The 27,880-nt window shown below is 36.7% G+C and overlaps 1 protein-coding gene across 1 annotated transcript; it reads right to left on the bottom strand.

The window, feature by feature from the left end:
• Window positions 1–588: 588 nt before the first annotated feature.
• STK17B (serine/threonine kinase 17b) lies at window positions 589–27,880 on the bottom strand. The gene is made up of 8 exons (XM_032238436.1): window positions 27,633–27,880; window positions 22,890–23,054; window positions 13,510–13,722; window positions 7,970–8,114; window positions 6,828–6,954; window positions 4,635–4,683; window positions 3,150–3,329; window positions 589–2,320 (listed from the first exon to the last, which is right to left on the bottom strand). The coding sequence occupies exons 2-8, from the start codon at window positions 23,009–23,011 to the stop codon at window positions 2,035–2,037; spliced, it is 1,122 nt and encodes a 373-aa protein (XP_032094327.1). The 5' UTR covers window positions 23,012–23,054; window positions 27,633–27,880; the 3' UTR covers window positions 589–2,034.

The raw sequence follows: 27,880 nt of genomic DNA, 5'->3' as shown, positions 1-27,880 counted from the left end.
TGCCAGTAACCACTTACAAAGTCCCATTGATATTGAGCACAAAAAAAGAAGTCAGAGAACAATTATAATTCCAATAAAATTATATACAAATGTACGCATTAACTAGGAAAACTTACAAAATTAGATATATTCAAAATTTAGAACTGTCAGATTCAAGTCGTATCCCAAATTTACATACATATACAAGTATTTATAAAATCTCAAAAATTCTCTCAACTGAAGGCAAAAATTACTCATGTACTCAAAACATTAAAAAAGATTTAAGACTGGAAGGAAAGAGTGAGAAATGTAAACTTAAAAAAAAACCCACAACAGAAATATTTATTGTATCATATACATTTTTTATAAAGTGCTATAATAATTGTTATTGTGGCATACTCTTTCACTTATCTTTCTTTCTTAGTAAAATATATTAATGTATTATGATCTTTTTTTAAAGACTTCCTTAAAGTACCAATTCTAAAAATTAAATTAGATTAATGTATCTATGGGTAGGGGAACCCATGCATTGCATATTGGCTTTTTAACTGAAAATCAGAAGAAAATATGGCTTTCAGTATTGAAATTTTGTACTAATTTTAGACTCTGGTCTTGAAATTGCACCATTTTTTTCTCCTTTCTGCATTACCCCTTATGGATGCAGTTCGTCTTGTTATTTGTGAGATGAGGCTAGTAAACCGAGAGCAAACCCTAATCTAATCCCTAACATGGCACATTTCAGGACTGGACATTAATGTGCATCTGAATTAATTAGATACTTAATGTCACAAAGACTGATTCTGTTTTCTCTATTTTTCTTTGCTTTATTTATTCTAATGAATATTAATGAAATATTCGTATTGCCATTACATTATTTCAGTTAGCAATTTTTTTGTACCACCTTCCTTGGAAGTAAAATCCATTAACAAACTGGGATTTCCTTCTCCGTTCACAGAAATAGGATTGTGCTATTACTACCATCTTTGTTGGACAAGATAAGCAGTTTCAATTTACATAGCACAGAAATAATTGTATTTTTAATTTGGGAGGAGATAATTTAATACCATTACCTGACCCTGTACATTTTTCTGGAAGATCTTATTTTCAAATTTAAACCTCAGAATATTTAATTTCTTGAATTCATAATATTACAAGGTTATTGTCTCCAAATAGCTTGGTATTGGGCATGGAAAAAACATTACTTCCTAAAGAAAAAATGCAGGGTATATATTTTTCTTTTGGCACCAGAAGTATTTTCAATCTCTTCCATCTTATTTATATAAACAAGAAATTGAAGATTTCAAAGTTTGCATTCAATTCAATCCAAAAATTATCTCTATAACAAACAAAAAAATGAACGTGAACAACAATTTATGTTCCATGTGGAACTGATCCACAACTGAAAACTCATTTTCCCATAAATGAGGCAATAAGGCCCCTTCTGAGTAAACATGTAAAAAAAAAAAAAAGGTGGCTAATCAGAAATCCAGTCCTAGCACTTTAGTGATTAGTCCAAGTAAAAACATAGACACGAAAAAAGGCTTACTGGACTATACTATATACTGTTAACAATTTGACTTTTTTCAACAAACAATGACAGGATAAGAATGTTCTTCTAGGAATGAACAAAAGGACTCATTTCTTCACACTGCCAAGTTCATGTAGTTTCAATTACAATACAAATGCGTATGTATTATCACATCACTCTTTGGCTTAGAACTTGGCTCTATTGCTAACTTTAAAAATACTCTTACCTACTTTATCAATGATCAGACCAAAATGCCATGTTTTGAATGTAGAAAGTGCAAATATACCCAGTTACCTGTTTGCCTCCAAAAACAAGCCACTTCAGGTGCCAAGACTCCAGTCTCTCAGGGGGTCATGCCCATTGCCAGCAATGGCAGCACAAAGAAGGGTCCAAACAAGATCAACTGAAAGTGCATTCCCAGAATAACAAAAATGCAGTTGTGGCCAAGCTATCATCTCAAACCACATGCCACCAGATTAATTTAGAATCATAAATACAATTCAAGATAACCTGCAGGAGTGCATTTGTTAACATACAAAGTCTGTTGAGAGTTCTTGAGGATATTGCAAAGAATCATCAAACCGGAATCGTTTGGAGACTGTACTGCTGTCTTCTGGAATATTCTCTTTATCTTCTTGCTCAATGCATGCTCCATTAGACATGGGCCTGTTATTAATTCTCTCTTCTATGCTCTTATTCATATTATCATATGCTGGAGAAGAACTGGGGTTTTCTTCGGGGCTATACCACAATAGGAATTCTCCTTGCCTAAGCCAAGAGTGGGACAGGCAGGCCTCTGCTGTTGGTCGCTCTCTACAAAATAAAATAAGAGATATGTAGATTTAAGATCTGGGACTTAGGTTGCAATTGAGCCACAAAAATTGATAGTTCACTACCATTTAGCCCTGGCACACACTATCAAATCTGTCCACTAGATTTGACAGGATACAAATGGGAAAGAAAGAGGGTTCATTCCATTCTCCTCCATAACAATTTCAACACCTTGCTACCAGATTCCTCAGTGAGCTATGTAATCCTAAACAAAAGCTAGTTACCCTAAATCAGCTCTTTTATCCTAGATTTCAGAAACTTAGCAGCCAGGAAAAAATACTGACAGAAGTGAGGGAAAACAAGATGAAAAGTCCCTATCGCTTTTCTAATGTAGTATTTGAATCAGGGGATGTCAACCAAATTGACCAGTTATTACTACCTCTATAATGCCCCCTAACTCAAACATTTACCTTCCTGAGCCGAGATGGCGCAGTGGTTAGGGTGCAGTACTGCAGGCCACTTCAGCTGACTGTTATTTGCAGCTCAGCGGTTCTAATCTCACCGGCTCAAGGTTGACTCAGCCTTCCATCCTTCCGAGGTGGGTGAAATGAGGACCCGGACTGTTGTTGGGGGCAATATGCTGACTCTGTAAACCGCTTAGAGAGGGCTGAAAGCCCTATGAAGCGGTATATAAGTCTAATTGCTATTGCTACTGCTAATCAACAGATAGAAATACGGAACCCATGATAGATCCAAAGCCCTCTTGCCCATTATGAATCAAAATATTTTTCTTATCCTGCCTTTCTTTCTAATGGTATATTAATGTTAAAATATTTTCTCTATACCTCTTTCTCCATCCCCATAAACTTACTCAGGATTTTTAACAAGAAGTTTTTGGATGAAATCCCTGGCCAATGATGAAACGGAAGCAAATGTTTCTTCTGAATAATCCACATTGACTTGAGAAACGTTGAGGTATGTTTCTTGTTTATCTGCTCCCATAAATGGAGATTCATGTATAAGCAGCATGTATGAGATTACACCTACACTCCTGAAATTAGAGAAGGTATATGTTTTTCATATATGTTAGAAATGAAAATATTTCTTGCCGATAAGTAACAGATGCTAAAACATTATCTTTTTATTGCTTTTTCATTTACCTATCAGAGAAAGTCATTCCAATTATATTAAAGTTTTCATATACTTGGATTACGGTTTTGATAAAATAAGTTCCTGAAACATGCAATGTTTTGTTTATATTTTCCACATAGGGGATCAAGCACCAGGATATTTGTCTCATCAGTGTCTTATAACAAATGTTATCTTGATTATATAAGAAACAAAAGGCTGTTCATAAAGACTTTAAAAATCCTGGCAAGCATGTCCCATGCTAAGACACAATCTAATTCTGCAATAAACCAGGGAAGTCACCTGCCTGATACTCAATCCAAAAGATAATTGTTACAGTGAATAGAAGCAAGTACCATACACATTCCATTGTACTTGTAGAGATAATGTGAATCACACACAAAACTTCCAGACATCAAACTTGAAATTAGTGAAGACATGAGCAGAGTTTGACGGCCCAAGTTCTGCAATTCAAGCATATATTTCAGGAACAGAACTTAAGGATCTGTTCTGGTTGAGTTCTAAAATCACTAAAAAGTGATTTATTTGAAGTGGGATTGGGTTATTGGAGCAAGAATGAGAGGAGGACTGCTTCTGAAAGTAAGCAACTGTTTTCCTTATCCATATCCAAACTCAAGAAAGCCAGTTTTGTATAGGGGTTAATGGCACCAGGGTTAGGGTTAGGGTGAAGCTCTGTGCCTGCACCTGCCATTCCGACGTCCCCTTCCCCTATGCCAGGCTGGGCCACCAAGCTGGAAAGTATGGGGACCGCTGGTTTATACGGTAAACTTGTTTCACCTGGAATTCATATTACATTGTATAAAGAATCCAAATAAATATATAAGACAGTATGATGGTATTTCTGATCATTGAGGAAAAGTCAGAAAAACAAAGATAACAAACCACCACCGGTTTCATAGAAAACAGTAACTTATTTAACAGATTTTAATTAATAATACTCATAGATGACAGTTCTCCTTTAAATTAATCACCAACAGGTGATGCTTAAATATACTGAAGCAAAAGTACATGGAAATCTGTTTTAGGCTGTTTCCACCTGGAAAAAAAACTCACAGGAAATAACTGTCTGCCCCAAACTTGTTCCCAAAGGCCATAAGTGTTCAAAAAGGATTTTCAAAGACTAATGAGACAATCAATAAGCTTTTAAGATGAAACTATACAATCAAGGTATTTAAAGTTGCTTTAATCTTTTAAGAAATTACCTTACCATATGTCTGTTGCTGTAGTAATGGGATCATAATTTAAGACTTCTGGTGCTGGAAGGAAAAGATACCATTAAATACAGTATTAAAATAATGTTATCATACATTCAAGATAATCGCTGATCTGCCACACTATTTTACAATACACTGAGAGTGACATACAGCTCACTAAAGATATTATTTATCGACAAGAGTGACTGTAGAAACTGACGGTATATACCCCACATTGGCTTGATTCACTCAATACACTAAACTATAATGTTATTTAACTGAGTTTAGCTTAGAGTAAACTAAGCTGTTTTGTAAACTATAGCTTAGTATGCCATGTAAACCAAAAAAAAATTTCAGTATTCTGATTTTTCCCATTTATTTCCAGGAATCTTGCCTTCGCTAATTTAAGTTCATTTGTGCAAACCAGAAATGGTCTTTTGTTTCTCATAATGCACCTATCCAGCCCTCATAACACACAGAACTATATGTGATCATAAGTATCTTAACTGAATTTGGAGGCTGAGTGGCACATCAGCATGCTAGCTCATATTACTGCTTGCACCACTATATTTTCAACCAGCTGTAGCTTCCTGATGGTCTTCAAGGGCAGCACTACAAAGATGCATTTCAATAATTCAGTTGTGAGGTGACCTGGGCATGTGCACTACCTGAAGGACCTCTTTTCGGTATTGGTATACGGTGCCTACCGTATTTTCCCAAAAATAAGACCCAGTTGTATTTTCTTTTGGGCATGAAAATAAGCACTCGGGGTGCTTATTTTCGGGGAGGTCTTATTTTCTTGAAGTGCAGGAGATGGCGAGCATGGGGACCAACAGGAATGGGAGCACAACTACCGCTGGCTCCGCCCTCTTTGTCCCACTGTCTGCTTGCCCGTGGCTGTAATGGGTGAAGCTTTCAGCATGCCCCTGCCTCCAACCGCCTTGCGTGCTGGCCCAGCTGCTGCTGAGACACTTCTTGGCTGTGGTGGGCACTATGCTGGCCACCAAGCAGCTGCCCATGCTGTTACTGGTCTCATGGGGGCTCTTTGCCCTCCTGGCAGGGCAGGTGGAGGCCAGGGTGTGCCGAGAGCTCGATCCCGATTGAGGCTGCAGGCAAGCAGACAGTGGGCAGAAAGGGCAAAGCTAGTGGTAGCTGCCCAAACACTTTTTGCCCAGGGAGGGAGGGAGACGAAGTTTTGTCTGCTTTGAAAGGGGACACTCTGAAACGGAACTAATCACTCCATTTCAAACCATCCCCTTTGCAAGCACACGAATCTTTGAGTCCCCGTCATTTCTCCGTCCGGGTGAAAAGTGTTTGGTTGCCTAGGGGGCGCTTGGAAACGGACCACAGGGAAATGGAAAAAATAAACATTCATTTCTTAATAGAATATAATGACCTGTTACAGGAAGATTATTTCTTTATAATAGTTTGTGTATAGTATATAATTGTGATAATATAGATCTTATATTTAGTCTTATATTTATACACCATTTCTATATGCAACTCTTTTTTTATGTGTAAAGAGACTGTAGCCCCCTTCTTCAAGTAACTGAAGACTTAATAATACAACAGGGAAACCTTCCAACAAACACATAATTACTGTATTTTTCGGACTATAAGACGCTCTGGACCATAAGACGCACAATAGCTGTAGAGGAGGAAAACAAGGGGAAAAAATAAGCTTGTTCGCTGCAGCCACAACCCATTTGCCACTGCCCATTCACCGAAGCCTTTCACCGCCACCCATTCGCTATGGCCGGTTTGCCACTGATCGCCACTGCCTAGAAGAGCTGATCAATGCGCACCAATCCCCCACTGCAATATTCGCTCTATACAATGCACAGACATTTCCACCCACATTTGGGGGGGGGGGGAGTGGAGAAGTGTGTCTTATAGTCTGAAAAATACAGTAATTACAAAAATAATCGAAGTCCAATATAAACATAATTTTTTGGTTATTTTGTGTTTTTATTATGGGGCATTCATCTCCCAATTAAAAATGGTTATGCACCTGGGCCACAATTTCTCCAGCTTATTTTGAAGTTATACTTTTTGCATTTGGAAAAAAATGTGCTTTATGGTTACTTGAAGAACGTTTGAAGATGAAATTTTGTTTTAGTCTTGAGAGCAAAGGAACTAACATTCTTCTAAAAGTCTGGCTAGTGCAATGTCAGGGAAAATGCATTCAAATAATATGTGCAAATTACCTTGATATTCAGGTGTTCCAACAATTTCTCGTAGTTCACCAAAATTTCCAATATTCCGAGACAAACCAAAGTCAACTATTTTTATGTCACCAAGGGGACATACACTACTCAACAAAATATTCTGGGGCTACAATAAACAAACAAACGTTATTGATATATAAATGAATTAATTATTTATATTATATTTGAAAATGTATACATCAATGCGTGAACAAGGCTACCTATACTGGGATAATCCCAGTGGAATCAATGGAACTCTAAATGTGGGTGGCTGTCAAATAGCTCCTTAGTAATAGATTATTTATTTTCATAATAAACCTAAAGATACATCCCAGCCTTTTAGAAATGTTAAAAAAAGATCAAAAATTCAAAACCTTATTTTTAATTAATATCCCACGTGTTCAATGGGAAGAAATGGTGGGATGGAAAACAACTTTTTTTTAATTTGCCTCTTTTAATTCTAAAGTAAATGAGACTATAAAGATAAAGCTCACACAGTTTTGACACTTTGCTATTAATCTCATTATCAGCAAAAATAAGTTGTAAAATTGCAAGTAGAAACACAACTCTTTCAAAAGCAGCCTGCGGCTTTTATCTTTAGCTTTCCTAGTTAGAATTACTTCCAACTAAAAAGAAAAGCAAATGACAAAGTGAAAGATCCGTTTTTAGACAAAATCAAAGAGAAGGAAAAACAAATGGAAAAACTAAAGTACTGGGTAGAAAGCTAAGTATGCTTGCTCTAAGTACTTATTTAAATATTTGGTTTTTAAAAAATAAGCATTATGAATTTTTATCCATTTGAAATTTTTACAATTCTTTACATGATTATTTGGCTTGTTGTATATCTAATGATATAAAAAGTTTTAATAAATATTATGAAAAAGCCTATTAAATAAACATTTGATGTATTTAGATTCTATTGCTTACTCTGAAATATTTCCAACTATGTAATAGCATATTGCCCATAATTTGTATTGCCTAACAGTTGTAATCTTTAACATGTAAGATTTTACATGTCAGTAACAGCTAAAACTCTGAAGATACGTGTGGAATAACATTTATTTACCCCCCCCCCCATTTTCATACAGTTATTACTTTACAATTTTTAAAACACTATCAATGAAGGTTACTATGCATATTACCTTTAAATCTAGATGCACAATATTATTTTGATGCAAATGGAAAACACCTTCGAGTATTTGTCGTATAAGCCTAATGATAGCAATTTCCTCTATGGTTTCTTCTAGGTCAGGGAGACATAGATTAAAGATTTCTCCTCCAGCTGCACTGAAAAAATTATATGCAAACACATGTAATTGTCAGTATCTTACTGTCAAAATAGAACTTTGAAGTCAGCTGTTGGCTTATAATTTCAAACAGTTTCAAACAGCTTATTTAAAATGATATTGGTGAAGATAAACAAAAGTGAATTGTTCTTCTTTTATACCTTTAGAAGAACCAGTCCTTTCAAAGATAAAATTGCAGTAAAGAAATTATATGGAAAAAAGCAGAACTGAATGCAAGCATCACAACTGTGAGCTCAAATAAATGGCATCACTTTCTATAATGTTAATAAATAACAACAAAAACAGATTGGATACTGGACTCTCAACAAAGCCTGTTACTGGTGCCAAAGGAATCTTTTATTTCTAAAATATGGCAGTTGCTTTCCTAGTCAAGTAAGTAACAATCAACGACTATGATCCAGAACACATGAAGCTTGTTTTGTCTTCTTTAGAGTTTCTAACACTCTTTTTAATTCTCTAAAAAAGAATTAAAACATTTTATCCTGAACCACTTTTCATCTAAGAATCTGAAAGTAAACAAAAAATAGTTCGACTGGTATAAATTTTTAATTCACCACAACCTCTTAAGAAATGCAAAAAATGTAGCCTTCTATTTTTTGGAATACATTTTGATTTGGCACTCTGGTCACATACCTTCCCCGAAGCAATCATGTTTATTTATATTTAATACACACATAATTTAAGAAAGAAGATGAAAACAAAATGTATGCCAGAACCACAGCCACACATCAATGAATTTTCTTCCATTGCATTCTAAGATTCCTGTGCGCACACCCAAATAATTTTTGCACACATGCAACATACTTTTTCAACTAACTGCATATCCTTTGCATTGGAATATGTGATGCAATAAACATGGTATTGTTTCATATACAAATTCCACAACCCATATAATTTTTGCATCATTTGTGCTCAAGGAAAACGTGGCCCAAATAGACACTTCCACTTCAAAAGAGTAGCAGTTGATTTTGTTAATATCACATCATGAATTTATTTGTCTTTATCCCCCAGTTTTCTTCCATGAAACAAGACAGCTTATATGGGGATCACCCTTAATATTTTATCAGTATAATAATTATGTGAGTTCTTTGCATTCAGTGAAAGTTACTTATTTTGGACAATATATATTTGTATATATATATATATATATTTCATCTGCATCCTGCTAAAAAGATTCACTCATAAGCTATATATTTATTTCAGCAAATCTGACACATTAACATATAGTGCAGAGATTTTAAAAGAGCTAGAAAGACGGAAATAAGATTAGTGTGGATATGGCCTACACTGACATTATAGAAAGCCAAATTGTACAAATGTGAAATTGTCACACAGCACAATTTCACACTAGAAAAGAATGGCTATTTAGCACTGAACAAAATAATTGAACTGTATCAATTAAAAAGGTGACACAAAAAAAATCCATGTTATAAAAACTACAGGATACATTATGGATGACTTCAAAAAAGAAAGAAAGAATATCATTTATAAAGCCAAAGAAAAAACTTCATATACCATTTACCTGAAAGATTAATTCCAAAAATTAGGCAGAAAAAGCAACAACACAGACAAAAATCCCATGTACTACCACCCACTTTCCCTACCTTATTAATCTAAAATGGTTAACTGCAACTGAAACCCATCCGACTTCCCCCTTCCAATAAACATATACATATAGACCATTTGTATGTGCCTCTGTGTGTGCATGGACACAATCACACAGGCATTTACCCTCTAAAAAAAAGGAGGTAAGATCTGAGACAAGAACAAGAATAATGAAAGTACTGATTAAACTAAACTGCCTGTAAAATAAGATATTCCATTCATAAGCAGATCCCTCTCTAAATATATCAACCATTCTTTCCACCACTTTGAAACCGATCTGACCATAGAATAAACAAAATAAAATGCATATATTCTCCCCTCTTTCAAAAGAACAAGAAAAAAACCAGGATGAAGGTAGAAAACAGCAGATTCACTGTAAATAGATGAACAAAAAACGAATTAGACAATTGGAAAAGAAAGGATAAAGAGGCCTAACAAAAACAGGATTCAATTGGCCATATAAGGAAACCTTCACTAATATTAAGTATAATCTTCAAAAGGATCCAGGCTTTTTCAGGAATGATGCTTGTAAATTACTTATACTTCCAACCATTCCTGGGTTTTAAACAGTTGCTTCTAGTCTTATCAGAGTGTGTAAGCATCCTCTCAGATTTATAAGTAATTAGTCTGAAAAGCAGATTTTACTAGCTAAGTTCCTGTTTGCACCATCTGCTACCTGAGGACATAATTCCCTTACTAGGAGGCAGTAGCAAATGCCGGTCAGAAGACAGCAGCAGCAGCTTGGTGAGCCAAACAGGTTATATATGTCAATCACAAATTGTTTTTTAAAGTCAAAATAAATAGCAGCACATCAACACATGGAAGAAATATAAAGTTCCTTAGTGATTTATTTGTAGCCTGCTACTTCCTTTAGGATTGCAGGGAGCTTTGTGTAAGTCAGTCTTGATTCCTAGTGACTGCTTCAGCAAGTCTCTGCAGTGGCCTCCTCAGAATTTACGATTTACGATTTTATTGTATTTCTATGCCGCCCTATTCCCAGAGGGACTCAGGGCGGCTTACAAACCAAGTGAGGGGGGGAGGGGGAAACAAACAGGAAAAAAAAAAAGAAAGACAACGGACAACACAACACCACAATTTTAAAAACAATCAACAGCTACACCATTCAAGCGGGGACAGGAACTCATCAGCCCCAGGCCTGTCAGAACAGCCAGGTTTTTAAGGCTTTGCGGAAAGCCTGGAGGGTGGTGAGGGTCCGAATCTCCACGGGGAGCTCGTTCCAGAGGGCCAGAGCAGCCACAGAGAAGGCCCTCCTCCGGGTGGTAGCCAATCGGCATTGGCCAGTGGATGGAATTCGGAGGAGGCCTAATCTGTGGGATCTAATCAGTCTGTTGGAGGTAATTGGCAGCAGGCGGTCTCTCAAGTACCCAGGTCCAATACCATGAAGGGCTTTATAAGTGACGACTAGCACCTTGAAGCGTATCCGAAGACCAATAGGCAGCCAGTGCAGCTCGCGGAGGATAGGTGTAACGTGGGTGTACCGAGGTGCACCCATGATCACTCGCGCGGCTGCATTCTGGACAAGCTGAAGTCTCCGAATGCTCTTCAAGGGCTGCCCCATGTAGAGCACGTTGCAGAAGTGGTTTGCCCTTGCCTTCTGAGGATGACTGACCTAAGACTACCCAACTGGCTTGTTGCCTAAGGCAGGATTACAACTCACAGCCACCAAGTTTCTAACCTCATGCTTTAACCGCTAGAGCAAACTTGCCCTCTGCAACCTAGTTCTGGGGGCAGAGCTGGAGTGGGAGACATGAATTTTTTAATTTGTGCAATTAAAACAATTTACTTCAAATATTCCTAAACAAATAAATTCAATCCACTTGGTCTTAAATGCAACTATCTTATTTTCTCATAGCTGTATTATTATCACAAGCCCTCAAAAGCTAACAGCTGACTTGCTTGTTGCTTGGCTGCGTGATGAGGCGCCTGGACCCGTAGATGGGAAGATGGAAGCCTTGGAATTTCCTATGGTTGCCTTCTATTGCAAAGAGGAAAGATTCCCCAATAAACATAGTGGGGTTCAAGAAGGAACTAAAGTAGTTCCTAAAACTCTGATGCATGGCCTTAGTTGCTGTTTAGAATCTGACTATATGTACTCTGTGTGCATATAGATCCTAGAGGAGGGAGGGGGGGAAGGAAGGAAGGAAGGAAGGAAGGAAGGAAGGAAAGGAAGGAAGGAAGGAAGGAAGGAAGGAAGGAAGGAAGGAAGGAAGGAAGGAAGGAAAGGAAAGGAAGGGAGGGGAAGGAAGGAAGGAAGGAAGGAAATTTAGAGACCACCTATCTCCTTCATAAAGCGACTCTGAAACGCCTTATGCCCATAAAATAGTGCTGCTTCATGATTCCCAGTGGGCTTTCAGGTACAATGAGGTGGTGCTGGTTGTCATCTTTGAAGTCCTACATGGTATAAGCCAAGTTACTTGTGGGATCACTTATTCTTACTGGTTTCTGCTGTGAGTTCCCTTAGTGAAGCTATGTTATCTGATGGATGCCAGGAAGCATCTCTTCTCCTCAGTGACCCTATGGAATAGCTCCCCTCCAGAGACGTGGATGGTCCTGATCTTTCTGACCTTCAAGAAAGTCATAAAGATTTGGCTTCCTGGACACTGGGATCAGGATGTTAATAGAACTTTGATATATGTAAGAATTATATGTTGGCAATGTATTGATTATGGGGGTGATTTTTTTCTTTTAAATGGCTTGGATAATTGTATTGTTTTTATCTCTGTTCACCATCCATACTTCTGGTTAGTTGAATGGCAATAAAAATTTGCCAAATAAACAAATAAATATAGAACAGTGAAATTAAGATTAGGAACACATGTATAGTATTTGAAATCAATTATTTCAAATGGTTCTGTTCTGGGTCACATGAACAAGAAGGAAAAGGGATGGGAGTTGAGACCAGAGGAGTCACTAGCATTCCAAGCCACTGCCCAACTTCGTCTCCCTTGAGGATGAACTGGGAGACTTTTTCCTGGATTTATTTTCCCCCTGAAGCTGCTGGATGGGATCTGGCCCGTATTCACATTTGATCTCTCTTTTTGTTGCTGTTGACTTTACCTGTCATGCAAAGTTTGGTCCCATTCTGCTCAGTTCTCCAAGAATTGTTTTACAGACAGTCACAAGCCCTTTTATACAATTTCTTTCCAATATTTTATTCAGTTGAAAAGAAAAATAAGGTTAAGAAAGTAGGATTTTTTTAAATGTTTCTCCAATTGTTTCCTTGTGAACTGTTGGTTTAGAATCTCCAAAAATCAAGTTCACACACAATGCTGAACTACAATGTACTGTTTTATACTTTAGCTGAGGAGAATGTATGAACCATTCATTATGGATTAACATGGATACCAAAGTCAAGTTATTATGACTGAAACTGGTAAACTCAGCCAACTGATATCTCTTAATCTCTTGCAGGAAAGGACAAACAGGCATAAAACAAACACCAGAACTGCCTAACAAATAACTTTTGAATTTGCCTTATTCTTTTAACACAGGGTTCCTATCATTATAAAACAGTTAATTCATGTTTTTCGTAAAATTGTATACTGAAGCAAGAGAACATGCACCACAAATTAATTTGTCAATTTCAACTGAAACTTAAAATGAAGAACAAGAAAGAAATCAAGGATAAGAGTCCCATAGATAGGCAAGTAAGTCATTTCAACAAAGGACCAAAATCTGGAAAATACAAGGGATCCTCAAATATTGCTTCTCTGATTATGCACACTGACAGACACAGAATGTATACTTACTATTCCAAAACTAAGATGATTTCGTTTGTTGTTTCATAGACTTCATGGAGATTTACGACCCGAGGACTTGGTTTTGTTAGTTCGAGAACAGCAATTTCATGCAAAATGTCTGCTTTGCAGTCTTGGCCTCTTCTCCTCTTTTTCAGAAATTTAGCTGCATATTCCTGGCCTGTAGCTTTCGCAATACATTTTCTAACCACACCAAATTTTCCTCTGAAAAAAAAACAACAGAAGAAACAACTGTGAAGTACTTATCTCCCCAGCCCAAATCAGAAGGACAAAAATATTTTGTAATATTTCACCCTTTGTTCTTTACAGATAGGAATATGCTATGTTTTGCATCCATAACTTTATCTTCTGTAAATATTTATTTTAGAATATGAGTGCTATATGTGTGGCCTTCCAGATAGTCTTGCAATACAGTCCCAGCCTCCCCACATTTCCTGTAGTGGCTGAAACTGAATGGAGCTGGTATTCCAACATCTGGAGGATCACACGTCATCATTCATCCTTGATGCAAAGCCAAAAGCTCTTTCAACAAAATGTTTAGCCGTGATCTATATGCAGCTGCTACCATAGGTTCAATTTCCTATCTCTTTGCTTCTAATTCATCATTTCTCTTATCTCAATTCCTTCCAAAATTTAGATCCTAGAAATAAACTACATCTTATAAAGAATGTGCTCAATTTAACTGAGGTATAAAATGGGGTATAAAGATTATTACTTTAGAACCATAACACCACTTTTATACAAAATAATCTTAATGAGTTCTCTATTATTAAAACAGATTTCAGTAACCCCTTTAAGATTTTAACAATTAAACCAATGTTTGTAATGACATTATTGAACATTAGACATTAAAATTATGCTAAAACATATTGAGTGTTAGAACTAATTTTCTGAACACTGAATATAGAGTGCAAATGTAGTTATCAGATATATTAAAATGATATTCGGGACAAAAACATGAAATGATTTTATAGCACTTCAAATATTAATGCTTTACCCTATGTCAGTTTTACATTGGCAAGTATAAATATACAGTCATTGAGCACTTTACACCTCTATGAAAATAATATTAAACTAAACCGATCAAATCTTAACTTCAGTCAGTAACCAGAATAAAAACAGAGATTTTTTTGACATCTATGAGAAATGCTACTTTCACCCAAATTCATTTAGAATTCTTTCCCAAGCTTTTAAAACATATAATTTGCTTAAATTCTCCTCAGATTTTTAGTTTGAAGGGGTCTTATATTTTCTTTTCAAAACAAAAAAACCTCTAGACTAAATTTGTGATAGCTTTGCAACAATAAACTGGCATGACTTTTGAACTGAACATGAACAGAGTTTTAAAATTCTGATCATATTCCATCAAGCTGTTGTTGACTCTTAACCAACCACATAGATTTTCTCCACGATGACCCTTCTGTAACCTGGTGTTTAAGGTCTACCAGTGGTGTATCCATTGCCACTATAAGTGCTGCTGGTCATTTCTCTTTCTTTCCACCATTCCCAGAATTATAAAGTTCAAATTTTAGAAAGCTTTCTCCTGAGAGCTGGGTCTTTGTATAAACTAGTATCCAAAGTGAGGTAATCTGAGCCTGATCATTTGTGCCTCAAACAATATCCCTGGGTTGATTTATTTGATGATCCATTTCTTTGTTTTCTTGGCTGTCTATGTTTTTCTTAACAATTTTTCCCAATACCACTTTTCAAAAGCATCAGTACTTTTTCTATCATCTTTCTTCAAGATCCAACTTTTGCTTCCATAGAGTGTTACAGGGAATACAACTGCTTACACAACTCTGATCTTTGTAGACATAGGCATATCACAGGATGATCCAAAGGGTTCATGGCTAATCTGTGGCATATTTCAAGATTGCTTGTTCCTTTGGTGTTGATGGTTTATCCTAAACGGCTGAAGCTATCCAATACTTTGACATCTTCATTGTCAGTTCTAAGGCTGGTTTCTCCACCCTCTATTATTAGTTTGGTATTCTTTATATTTAATTTCATTCCCGTTTTTCACTGTGTACTTTTATGATATGAGTTTGCAGAGCCTGTGATTTTTTTTACTATCAGGGTAGCCAAATCCTTGAGCAAATTATATAGGATGGATATATATATATATATTGGATGGATGGATGGATGGATGGATGGATGGATGGATGGATGGATGGATGGATGGATGGATAGATAGATAGATAGATAGATAGATAGATAGATAGATAGATAGATAGTGGTGTGTGTGTGTGTGTGTGTGTGTGTGTGTGTGTATGTGTATGTGTATAGGCTTTCTATCAATAATGAAACTTAGCCCAAAACAGATTACATCACTGATGCTCTTGTTTTATCTTTTCTTAATTACCCTTTGTCAAAAAGTAAATGCAGAGGAACTAAAACGACTCCTGAGGAATTATTATGGCCCACAATTGGCCATAAGAGGAGTAAACAATTAAAATCAGGAAAGATTTGAAATAGAAGTGTCAAAGAAAAATTCCATCTTTGGTGGAGACTAAGGAGCCCAAATAGTGCTAAGCACATCTTGATAGATAAAAAGGTAAAGCAAAATTAATGAACTGGGCAAGTTCAAACAATAACTTTCCTGATACAATATAAAAGTACATCTCAAAGTCTCCATACAAAAAAAATTGCTAGTGAAAAAAACCATGCCATTTTTTTCCTTACCACTCATTTCACTGTAGAATAAAAAAATGTATGCTGGTAAGCTTGTGTTTTTAGAAGAAAACCACATACTGTTTAAAAACCAAGTTGACCTTTCATAAGCAAAGAAAAATGTATTCCCTCAGCCAAGTTAAGAATGCCTGAAAACCAGCATTTTTATTTTAGCACAGAAGTTTATAGGAATGCTCAGAAATACAATACTAAGATTAGACAGGGAACAGAATCAGGAAGTTAAAATTTTTGGAAGATAATTAAATGAAAAGTATATGCTGTGGGCACCAAAATCTTTCTAGCTAACCCACCCATACTTTAAAATATTTTAAAAACCTTACTCCACCTATATTCATAAAGCTTAAGACAATATAATGCCACCAGAAAACACTTAAAATATATAACTAAAATTCTTGAAATTAACTTTTACTGGGTAAGCTCTACATTAAGACAGTTGTGAATTAGCTTGGGAAAATGTCCACATTTCAAGGACAGTTACTGAGACGACTACTCCAAAAGCAATCACTGATTTTAAATCAGGGTCTGACAAACTTTTAAAGATTAAAGATCTTAAATTTAGGGTCTGACAAACTGACATAATTTTAAAACATCCCATTAGTTGGACTGGAATGTGGAAATGGTAGAATTTATAAATTTTGTATATGTAAAATATATGACCTTAAAAAGAAGTTATTTGTGTTCTCTGAAGTTTCCTCCTGATATAAATACACATCCATTTTGAGCTATCGTATTTCAATTAACAAATGAAATGCTCTAATAAAATGCACAAATTTGGAAGTTCATGTTTGTTTCTTTCAAAAAAAATGCAACAGTTCTCATAGGACTCTATTATAAAACGATCAAAAGAAGAATTTTCCAAGTAAACACCCAAAAGAAACAAAAGATGCCTCATTCTGAGGTCAGCAACTGATTTGTGCACTGAAGTACAAACAGAATAGTTACCATAAGGAAACATAACTATAAAATCTCACCTATTATTTCAAGGTGACTGTTTTTTTTACAAATGCAATGTGAGCCAGTGAAATTCAGTAATGTAATAAAGCTTGAATTTTCTTTAAGTAACTATTATTATTGCTTCATTATACATTAGGTGAAATTAGCTCAATAAATTTGCTGGCACTATTACAAAAAGAAGGAACTACTTCATTCTCCTGAAGTCAACCAAACATAACCTATGCATTAGTATTGTGCAATGCTTGTCATTTGATTAGGTAAAAGTGCTTTGAAGAACATAGAAGAAAGTACATATATATCAGCAAGTAGGCATTCAATTTGCCATCAGCCATCAGCTCCTATTCCATCTAAGGCAGAAGAGGGGTTTTGGTACATATATGCTAAAGCGCTGAAGGTCACACAAAAATTGTGAGCATATTTTAGGAATTTTGCATGGAAGTTATAACCAGAAACATTCCACATTTTTCATACCCGTTCATGAGGCGTAAGTATATTGTTCATTTTTTGCCTCACCTGCCCACTCCTGATTTCTCTCCCTTTGATATGACACCCATCTGCAGACATCTCTTTTTTTTTCATTTTGGCTACCTTCAAATTTATGATATTTCAGACAAAGATTTTGTTTATAAATGTACATAATCAGGATTGCCAGATGTATCTTCAAGTCACATGGTGATATAGCACTCATTCATTTTAGTTGACAGTTTGCACATTAATATTCCACAAGATCGCTCAATACAAATGAAAGTGGCACATAGGCTAGTTAGAAATCTTTAAGTTTTCTTAGTCTTAAACTGAATACTAGTAACATGGAGTTATTATTTGTCCATCAGGTGTCTTTAGACAGAATGGGACTACTCCTAAAGAAGCAATCTTTTGACCCAGCAGTTCTTCTGGACTTACAGGTCCTACTAGAAGAAGTAGAAACTGTAGCTATGAAGTTTTTTGCCAGCCTCAGCTGGTGTGCCAGCTGCAACCTCTGCTTACACTGGTTCAAGCACTCATGGCCTCCTGCTTAGATTACCTCAGTGTTCTGTGTATGGGGATGCCTCTGAGCATCAAACGTTGCAATTCTGACTGATGTTCATTAATAGGAGCACATTATACCAGTGCTGAAGGCCCTGCACTGGTTATCAATAGACTTCCAGATTTAAAGTGCAGATACTAATCTATATTGTAAGGCCTTTCTTTGGCAACTATTCATCTGCAGGATTCTATTCTCCCATTAGAATCATTTCAGCTACCTAGGAGAAGCTATTAGTGAATAGGTGAAACAATTAGTGAAATTAAATGCCACACACAGAACAGCACACACTCTGCTAGAGAGAAGATCCCTGAAGATGGGCTCCAGCACGAGTCTGAAAATCTGGAAGGCCAAACCTCTGGTCCTGATGACCAACCCAGATTGGATCCTGAGTCTATTTAGTATGCATCATTTTAGTGAGATGAGGGGAGAGAGGGGCTTCAGGATCCAATTATCTACAAATAAAAAGAAGCAGGAGGAAGGGGAGGTAGCAACAGGACTAGGGAGGCGGTAGCAGAAGTCAACAAATTTAGACATGGTTTACTAGATTAGTTCCACGGTTTTCCTAGCTGACTATTTTCCTTTACAGTCTCCAAACAAAGCTGAGTGGCTATTTATTTATTTGTGTACATAATGCATTTAGGGACCAAAAAAGATTAGCTTCTGGAGCAACTACAGTATATGAACCTTTAACTATTTTAACTATTTAAAAACTAGCGCCTTGTAATCTGTTTTCCTGCACCTTTTTCCCCAAAATGTTTGTATAGCTCACATTTGTATTTACTGTGACAATCACCACTGTTCCTGTGAAACCTCAGTAGGAAGTAGAATTTTGATATGTGATTCAGGGCACATCACTTTTAAGTGGATTTAAACAATTCTTCATAGAAGCAATTAGCAAAACAAAAAGACTTGGCATATACACACAAGAAACTAAATATAATTCAGTTCAGTATAAGAAATTTAGCTAGGTATAACATGTGTGTGTGTGTGTGTGTGTGTGTGTGTGTGTGTGTGCTGGATTTTAAGTTAGTCAATAGTTAATAATTTTATTACAATAAATTTGTAGAAATTTATTGTAATAACATTATTAACTATTGACTAACTTAAAATCCAGAACATTCTAACTTTCTTGGCATTGATTATACTTCTTATAGCTAGACATTTTAAAGTTTCTCACCTAATGTTCAGGCACACCAACAACCTTTTCTTGTTCAAAAGCTGTTCTGCAAACATTTTGATAAAGTAACACACAGTCTATAATCTTGCCCCACCTTAGCAAGTCTATATTAGTCAATTCAACAGCCCCAAGCACGTATATTTTGCAATACTGACGAATATCAACCACCCCATTGCATGCAAAAAAAGCTGTGTCCAGAACCTCTTCAGAAGGGCCAGGACACACTGCAGCACCACAACACTAAGATAAGCAGAACATAAATGGCTGCTTGACATCCTTCTCCATAATGGATATCCAAAAACTTTCATATTCCAACACACAGCACCCAAACCACAACATACCATGCAGCCAACCACCACACAAAAACTAATGCTATCATACAGAAAAGGGGTGTTGGAAAGGAGAGCCAGAATCCTTCAAACCCTAGGAATCGCAATAGTCGACAAAACGACAGTCACACTCTGCCAGGAATTATCCAGAAGGAAAGAATAGGAAGAATGAAAGAAACAATGTAATCTACAAAATCAACTGTAACCATTGCAAACAATTCTATGTGGGACAAATATGTCAATTAAAAACACTGGCTGGCAGTCAAATGCCATGATCCCAAATCCTTAATCTCTACCCACACTGACACCAAACAGCATCAGTTTCATTGGAGCAACAAAAATCATCGGCCATGCTACACTTGCCACACTTGTGAGTTCATCAAAGCTTCGCACTCCACAAGCAATTCCATCAACACATTGACCCACAATCAGCCTACGAACCCCTCAGAATCCAAATCAACTGCACAGCCAACCAGAGACAGCACCCAGCTCCAATCAATCCATGCAACACCCTCCACCATTCACCTCCCAATGACCCTGACCTTATGTAACCTCCTATCACAAGACTCTCACTGATAACTCACATCTGACCCATCACAAGACCCTCACTTGACACACTCACACCTGAAGCCCTTACTGACATTCCCTAAACGCCACTGAAGATGTTTCCTAGCCTGGTAACAAAACATTTGGGAACCAACTCACAAGCTTGGAGAATGAACTTTCAACCTCAGTGTGTATTTTGATCACAAATTAAACATGTTCAATTTTTTTTTAATTTTCAAAATCATTTTTCTCAAAATGAAATATGTACCACCAAAGACTAGGCCAAACCTGCCTACATTTTTCCTATTAAGAACAATAGGATTATTTTTTGCTATATCTACAGTGCTAATTAAAATAATTATAAGAACACATTGTTTTATGAATGTTCATTAACACACATTCCCAGAATAGAAAGCCCATGCTAATCATTTATTTTGCAGTAATTGACCTGGAATACTAGGTTGACTTTAAAAATATCCCAAAGCTGTGTTGCTGTACTGTAGTTTACAGGAGTTCCATTCAAGTTACCATATTTTTCAGAGTATAAGATGAACCGGAGTATAAGAGGCACCAAGATTTTGAAGAGGCAAGTTTTTTAAAAAAAAGTTTTTGCACTCTGCAGACCTCCCGAAAACGGGCCCGTTTTTTGTCAAAAAAGGGCATGCATAGCCTTTAGGAGGCTTAGAGTGCTCCTGGGGGCTGGAGGGGGGGCAAAATTGAGCAAAAAAGAGTAGTTTTTTGCTCATTTCTACCCTCCCTAGCCCCCAGGAGCACTCTTTAAACTCCTAAAGGCTATGTACAGCCATTTTGGTGAAGGGGCGGGGTTTGGGAGGCAAAAAATGCTGTATTCAGTGTATAACACGCACCCAGATTTTCAGTCTCTTTTTTGAGGGAAAAAGGTGCCTTTTATACTCTGAAAAATATGGTAAATACATTTTTATAGATAGTAAAGAAGGAATCTGTGAATAGTAAAGACTTTTTGAATAAATTTAGAATAGCGGTCCCCAACCCTTGCAGCTTGGTGGCCTAGCTGGGGAGGGGGGGAAAAGAGAGGAACTGGGATGCCTGAGTGGCGGGCCAGCACACATGTGTGCATGTAGCTCAACTTGTGTGAGAGGTAGGCCAGTGTGCATGCATGAGTAGCTCAATTTGGGTAAGTTGAGCTACACACGGGCACGCTGGCCCACCCCTCACTCAGTGTGGTTGCAAACAGACCATGGCCCAGAGGTTGGGGATCCCTGATTTAGCGTACAGACACTTGATTTATAACCATCTGTTTAGCAACTATTTGAAATTATGACAGTGCTGAAAAAAGTGACTTATGACCAGTTCTCACAATTACAACTGTCAGTTTCCCTGTGGTCATGTGATCAAAATTTGAGCACTTGTCAATTGGCATATATTTAAGATGTTTGCAATGGCCTGGGGGGGGGGGGTGTCATGTGATTGCCATTTGCAACTTTTTTAGCTGGCCTCTGTCAAGCAAAACCAATGGGGGAGACCGGATTCAGTTAATGACTGTGTGAATCACTTAAAACCATGGCCAACATATGAAAACCAGGAGCAACTCACTTAACTACCACCTCACTTAGCAAAAGAACTTCCAGTCCCAATTGCGGTTGTAAGTCGAGGACTACCTCTATTTCCTAAAATATAAAAATTAAGCTATTAGTTAGGTTCTAACGTCACTGAAAACTATACAGGCTTTGTATTTTTCATGAATATGGCTATTACTAATATGAAGAAATTCTCACAATAGAATTAATGTGTTGATCATTTCTATGAGGAAGGAACAAAGTTCTTGCAATAATGATTTCCTCTTCTCATTTTTCTTCTTGGCAACAGAATAGGCTGTCCCAGACACAGAACATGATTTTTCTTTCATTAGTTCTAGTTTTAAAATTATCTAGTAATTCTAACTGGAAGAAAGCATATTACTACTCTTAAGAGTTTTAAAGTTCAGGTGGATTCACTAGCTATTCAATGTTCATGGGAACCTTGGAATAAAGAAGGGTAGCTTTCTAGCTTACAACAAACTCTTCAGACTTTTCACTATTGCTTCCAAAAATCTCCAAAGACCAACATAAACTAAAACAATGATCTTTATCTTCTCCCCAAATTCTTAAGCATACTGAAGAAATAAGGTGGCCCATTTTCCTTCCCAATATTGTAGGAAACACCTTCCACACTTAAGAATTCTCTGTAATGTAGGCAAATGTAATTATTTTTAATCTGATCGCAGAAAAAAATATTTCTCATGTCATACTTCGTATATTAAAATGTTCCACAAACTGTTTTTCAATGGGGCCCCACCTGCAACTTACTTTAACAGAGCAAGATCAATGTTATATCCAAGTTACAGAAAAACTGTAGTTTTGGAAAAAGCTGAAACTGGAGCTAAGCACACACATAGTGGTTAGCCTGTTCTAAGACAGGAGGCCAAACTGTTGTAGGTGGTTTCAATGGAGAGCTGATCTAGACCCTCTCGATATGAACAGGACTGAATTTACTCTTTTCTTTATTAACTAGTTTAAATCATCTGAAAAAGGTGCAATAACAAGCTCGTTATTACAGTACATAATGCACTAATACAACAGAAGTTAAAGCAAGATCAATTTGGAAAAAAAACCCTGAGATATATTCTTACCTTCCCAATTCCTTGGGTTCAACTTCATAGAAATGGTTGAAATTATCTGCCTTTATCTGTGTGTGAGGAGATATAAGCAACAAGCCTGGGATGTTTTTGTTTTCTGATTTTCTCCTAGACATACTTAATGCATGGGGTCTCTCCAAGGTCCGTACTGATTTTCACCTGTTTAAAGAAAGTTGTATTTAAATAAAAGTATTCCATAGTTCTCATATGTTTCCATTCTGCCATTAGTTTTTATTTAATTAGTTAAAACTCCTATTGACTCACTTGAAATAAGCTCTTGCCTTTTAAGAGTTTTTCAGATCTTAGAAGAAACTATTTTAGTATAAAAATTCCAACAGATTTATATACATCAAGCTGATTTTTAAAGGATATAAATAATAATTCATTTTTAAATAATTAATAAAATTTGAATAATTGATCTAAAGCAAACAAAGTGGCTATAAAACAAAGAAAAACGGACCCAGAATGTGATGTGATAAAAAAAACAAATCTTTTCTGTTATTTTTACAATTATTTCATGAATGCATTTATGACACTTGGATTTCACAAGATTGAAAACTGTTTTCCAAACAGAGAATATCTTCTTTGTCTCAACCAAAATTATATGAGTTTTAGCATCAACAAAAGCAGTTGTCCCTCCAAATCCTGCAAATCTGCTATGGAGGAAAAACGTTTATCTTTAAAAAGACTGCCAGAGAAAAAGAGCAAAAAGTTTTGTGCCAAGGTTGGAAGAAGGTTGGAATCTCTTCAATCACTGAGAAAAAGGAAAACATCTACAAGAAGCTGGGAAAAAGGCCAGAAAAAGAGCCAGAAAAAGCAAGGGGACTTTAGCTTCAGGCATCAGGTCATCCTAAGGAATAGGAAACTAGTTAAGCTAGAAATATTGCATAAGGTTACTTTTTTTATTTTAACAGGGTGTGTGTTTAAACGTGATTTACTGTCTCTGGTTATTACTGTCTCTACAAGCTCAATTCTCAAGTATTTTATTCAAATTTACATCAGTTACTTTTATATTGGTGGATCTATCATCGTGTGATCTATTCAATGTGGACCTACTGAATTGCATGCTTATTTTTCATACTGTCATTTTAACAATTCTATATTTCAACTCCTTTTGACCTGAATGCTTTGCATATAGCTACTTAAAAAGGATTTGTTACATTCCATTTTCTCCCCTTCCCTTTTAAAATAAACTAAATGTTATTATATTTATTTTGTCAAGTTGGTCAATCTTCTCACAAAGGTAAAAGGGCCAATTTCCCCAGTAACACCTCTAAGTGTTACAGGGCCAGAAAGGGGCACAACAGTATTTATTTTCATTTTATCATTTTTCCTCATTTACATCTCAACAAAGCAAAAGGGCTATGAAAGTCCTTTTCACTCACACACACACCAGAGTTAGGGGGAAGTGTGTCACACCCCTGAAGGCTAGGTGGAGGCAGCAGTTAGGTGCAGACCAAGGCAGGAGGCGGAGCTAGAATAGGTAATTCCAGAGGCCCATGGAAGCTGAGATGGAAGACCTTCATCCTTCAGGCTCAAGAACACCAAATTTACAAGAACATTAAACTTGGAAGCTTTATAAAATTATAATGAACTTTTCCATATCTCTGTCATAGATACTTCAAAGAATTTTGGCCATTAGGGAAAAAAGTCATTGAAAAAGTAATACAGCATGTTAAAACTGTGTGTTTTTCTAGTTAAATATGACAAATCATATAAATCACCAGCCAAATTATTTGCAACATCACAATCTATTATGGCTTCCATACTGAAGTGTTGCTTCAGTAAGTTTTCATTATCTTTAAGATAGATGGGACCAAAATATGTGTATCATTTTTCTCCAAAAAAAAAAAACCTGCTGAAACAATTCTGAGGAGGTATAATTGCCAAGATAGTTAGGTCTTACAATTAGCACTACTAGTTATTAGCAATATTATTTCATAATTATATAACACAGTAGACAATAGGAGTAACATCAAATTATTTAAAATTTGTAATCCTAATAGACTAGGAAGTTTAAAATGGATCTCTCAAATTATCATGAGCTACTCTAATTCAAGAATAAATAAGCGTCTGCTCTCTTACAAAGCATTTCTGTACACATTGCACATGTTTTCTATCATTACAGATAATCATAGTCTTATAGCAAAACTGAGGCACATCTTACAGAGCCAGCCTTGTAAATTTGCTGTTCATGCATTCTACCAAGATAATAACTAGGCCTAGATAGGTGGCAGCAGTCAGTCAAATTTTATTGATCTCAAAAAACTAGTCAGGACCTATGCCGTAGTTATATGGATGTCTATCAGATAAGCCCAGGACTTTAGGCTAGACTGGGAAATAAAAAAAAAGCTTCAACAGCGATGAAAAACCACTTCCACTATCAAGTAGCAAACCACTTCCTTACTGTTACTTACAGTCAAGAAAACTACATGGACATGGCCATAAACTCACCAGAAATCAAACTTCACTTATAGGAAATGTTACCTTAACTATAATAGTTTAGCAGAACAATAAATTCACCATAAGGACTTCCAAGAAAAGCATTGACTTTTTTTAAACCTTGTACCTTATGATTCATACTTTATGACGTAGCCTCAGTTGCATTCTCAGGTGTACATTTTAAATGAAAAATAATCATTTAGGAATCTAAACATTCAAATGAGGAGAGTTTATTTAGCTAAAATAATTCCATAATAACAAAATTAGAGCTTGTGTTTAAAAGTCAATTGTACAGAGATGAAAATGTAATTTACTAACAGCTAGTTTTAAAGAAACACGTTGAACAGATATGAAGTATTTATTCCCATTTTACATGTATAGCTTAAAAGACTTGCATGTTTTATGCAGTAAATCATCTTTTGGAAATCACATACTTTGATCAAGATAACACTTTATCTTAATGCCAAACAACTGAAAAGGGGTTGACGTCATTCGGAGGTAAATGTTCCCCAAACTTCTCAGAATTCCATTTAATTACTTCTTTCAAAAGGTGAGCCCTAAAACTCTTAGCCCAAATTTAATTTTTAGAGACAACTAATTTTCAAGCTGAGCCAAAACATATTAAGTCACAATCAAGCTCCACTAATTTCAAAAGGCAATGTTCTCCAGTTAGCTTGCTTGGAATGACACAGATTCTTAATAGTTCAAATCTGGTGAATTTACAAATATTTTCCCATATGTTGAAGTATTACCTACAAACTAACTTTTCCACAATTTTAAAAAAAAATGAAATTGTGATTGGAACACATAAAACATCCATTGCTTTCCAGTGACATGCACAGAAACATATTACATTTAACAAAATGCCAAAGTGAACATTTCAACTCATTAAATGTTTGAGAACCGGGAATTCATTTTTTTAAACAGTTGAAGAAGAGCACGGAAGCTATATGGTTTGACTTTCATTGTAAAAAGTTCATACAGGCTTTGTATTGAGCTTTGTTAGGACATAAGATCATTTATTCAAGATTAAAAATATAACTTCAGCATGAAACAGAGCCAAGAAATGGCAAAAATAAATCTAAAATTTCATTTTTGTAATGTTAACTATACATTCTGTGAATAATTTTACAAGCACCTGTTTAAAAAAAATTGAAGCATCATAAATAACTATTTAAAAGGCCACAGTCTTCATAGAAGTCTGCCACTAAACTTTCTCATCAATGCTGCTTCAAGCTGTTGTGGGGTCCTTAACAAAGATCCTCTTAATACTTGCTACTTTTTCCCACCTTCTATCATTTGCCCTCCCCCGTCTAGTGAAAAATGTTGGTTTATCTTTTTCTTGTAATAACAAGAAAAGAACTGACAATGAAGGAATGCTGGTTCAACAGGTGCTCCCAAACAATTGCCCTGAAAGAGGTGCCTCAAAGTGCGGTGGCTACATGGAGATTTCTCTAATTCAGACAAGGTTGAGCTTCTCAGTATAAATTATACCGAGCAGGGAAATGTAAAAGCACCCTTGAATATACTATAAAATCCCAAAGACTCTGCGCTGTGGAGAATCTCCTTGAAATGCTATTCCAGACTAATGCAGTTGTCGTCTAAACTAAAGAAAACTATATTTAAACGAATAGGATTATATCAATCTTTAAAGTCACTTCTTAAGCGAATTTTGAATTATGGGGAGAAACGTTTCACATCCGTCCTGTGGGGACCGAGCTAACTGCCCAGTGCAAAGAGAAGGGGAAGACAGGAAGCCAAAGGTGTTGGACCACAATTATGATCATCTCCGGCCGGTGTTGCCACTCTCATCTTGACGACTGCAAGAGACGGGGGGCAGATCAACTCCAAGGTTGTGTTGCAACACGTGCAAGCAAAACTCCCAAGAGTTTTAGACAAATGGAAAAAGAAACACCAACTGGCACTTTTAACAGAAGACGTCGCCAAACCAACGACGTCCTTAAAAGCAACTTGCCCGTCTGGGGCTCCTCATAAAGCAGAGAGGCGGCTGCTTCCCACCCCAAGAACCAGTCACCACTAAGTCACCACTTCTCTTTGGGCGAGTGACACATCCCTACACACCATTTTAAAAAAAATATTATTCATCGAGGTCGCTCGCACGCCATAATTGACTTTGTGAGAGAAATCATTTTGTGGGCTTCTATGGCGTGAGACCCAAGACACGAGACCCCCTTGAAACAAGGGGAAGAAGGGGACACCCCCCCACACCCGCCCCGTTCAAGGCACGACCCGAGAACCTCCCGAGAAAAGCTCTCCCGAGAAAGTACACCGTACCGCGCTCGAGTCAGCATTCAGGGCTTGTCTTCGCTTGCAAATCCGGCCAACGTGCTGCCTCCGCTCCCTTCCACAGCCTCAGGTTTCCCCGCGCAGCACCCGCGCGCAACCCTCATCCGCGAGACAGCCTCCCAACTCGGCGCACACGAGGCGCTCCGCGGGTCCCTCTTTCTCGGCAACGGCGGCCCTCAGCTCGCTCGCTCGCTCGCTCTCGCCCGGCCCCGCGCTCGCTCCCGTCACGTCCACGG

Source organism: Thamnophis elegans, chromosome 1, assembly GCF_009769535.1.
Source record: "Thamnophis elegans isolate rThaEle1 chromosome 1, rThaEle1.pri, whole genome shotgun sequence".
Lineage (NCBI taxonomy): Eukaryota > Metazoa > Chordata > Lepidosauria > Squamata > Colubridae > Thamnophis > Thamnophis elegans.
Note: the sequence above shows the minus strand (reverse complement) of the source record. Positions and strands in the feature narration are given on the sequence as shown.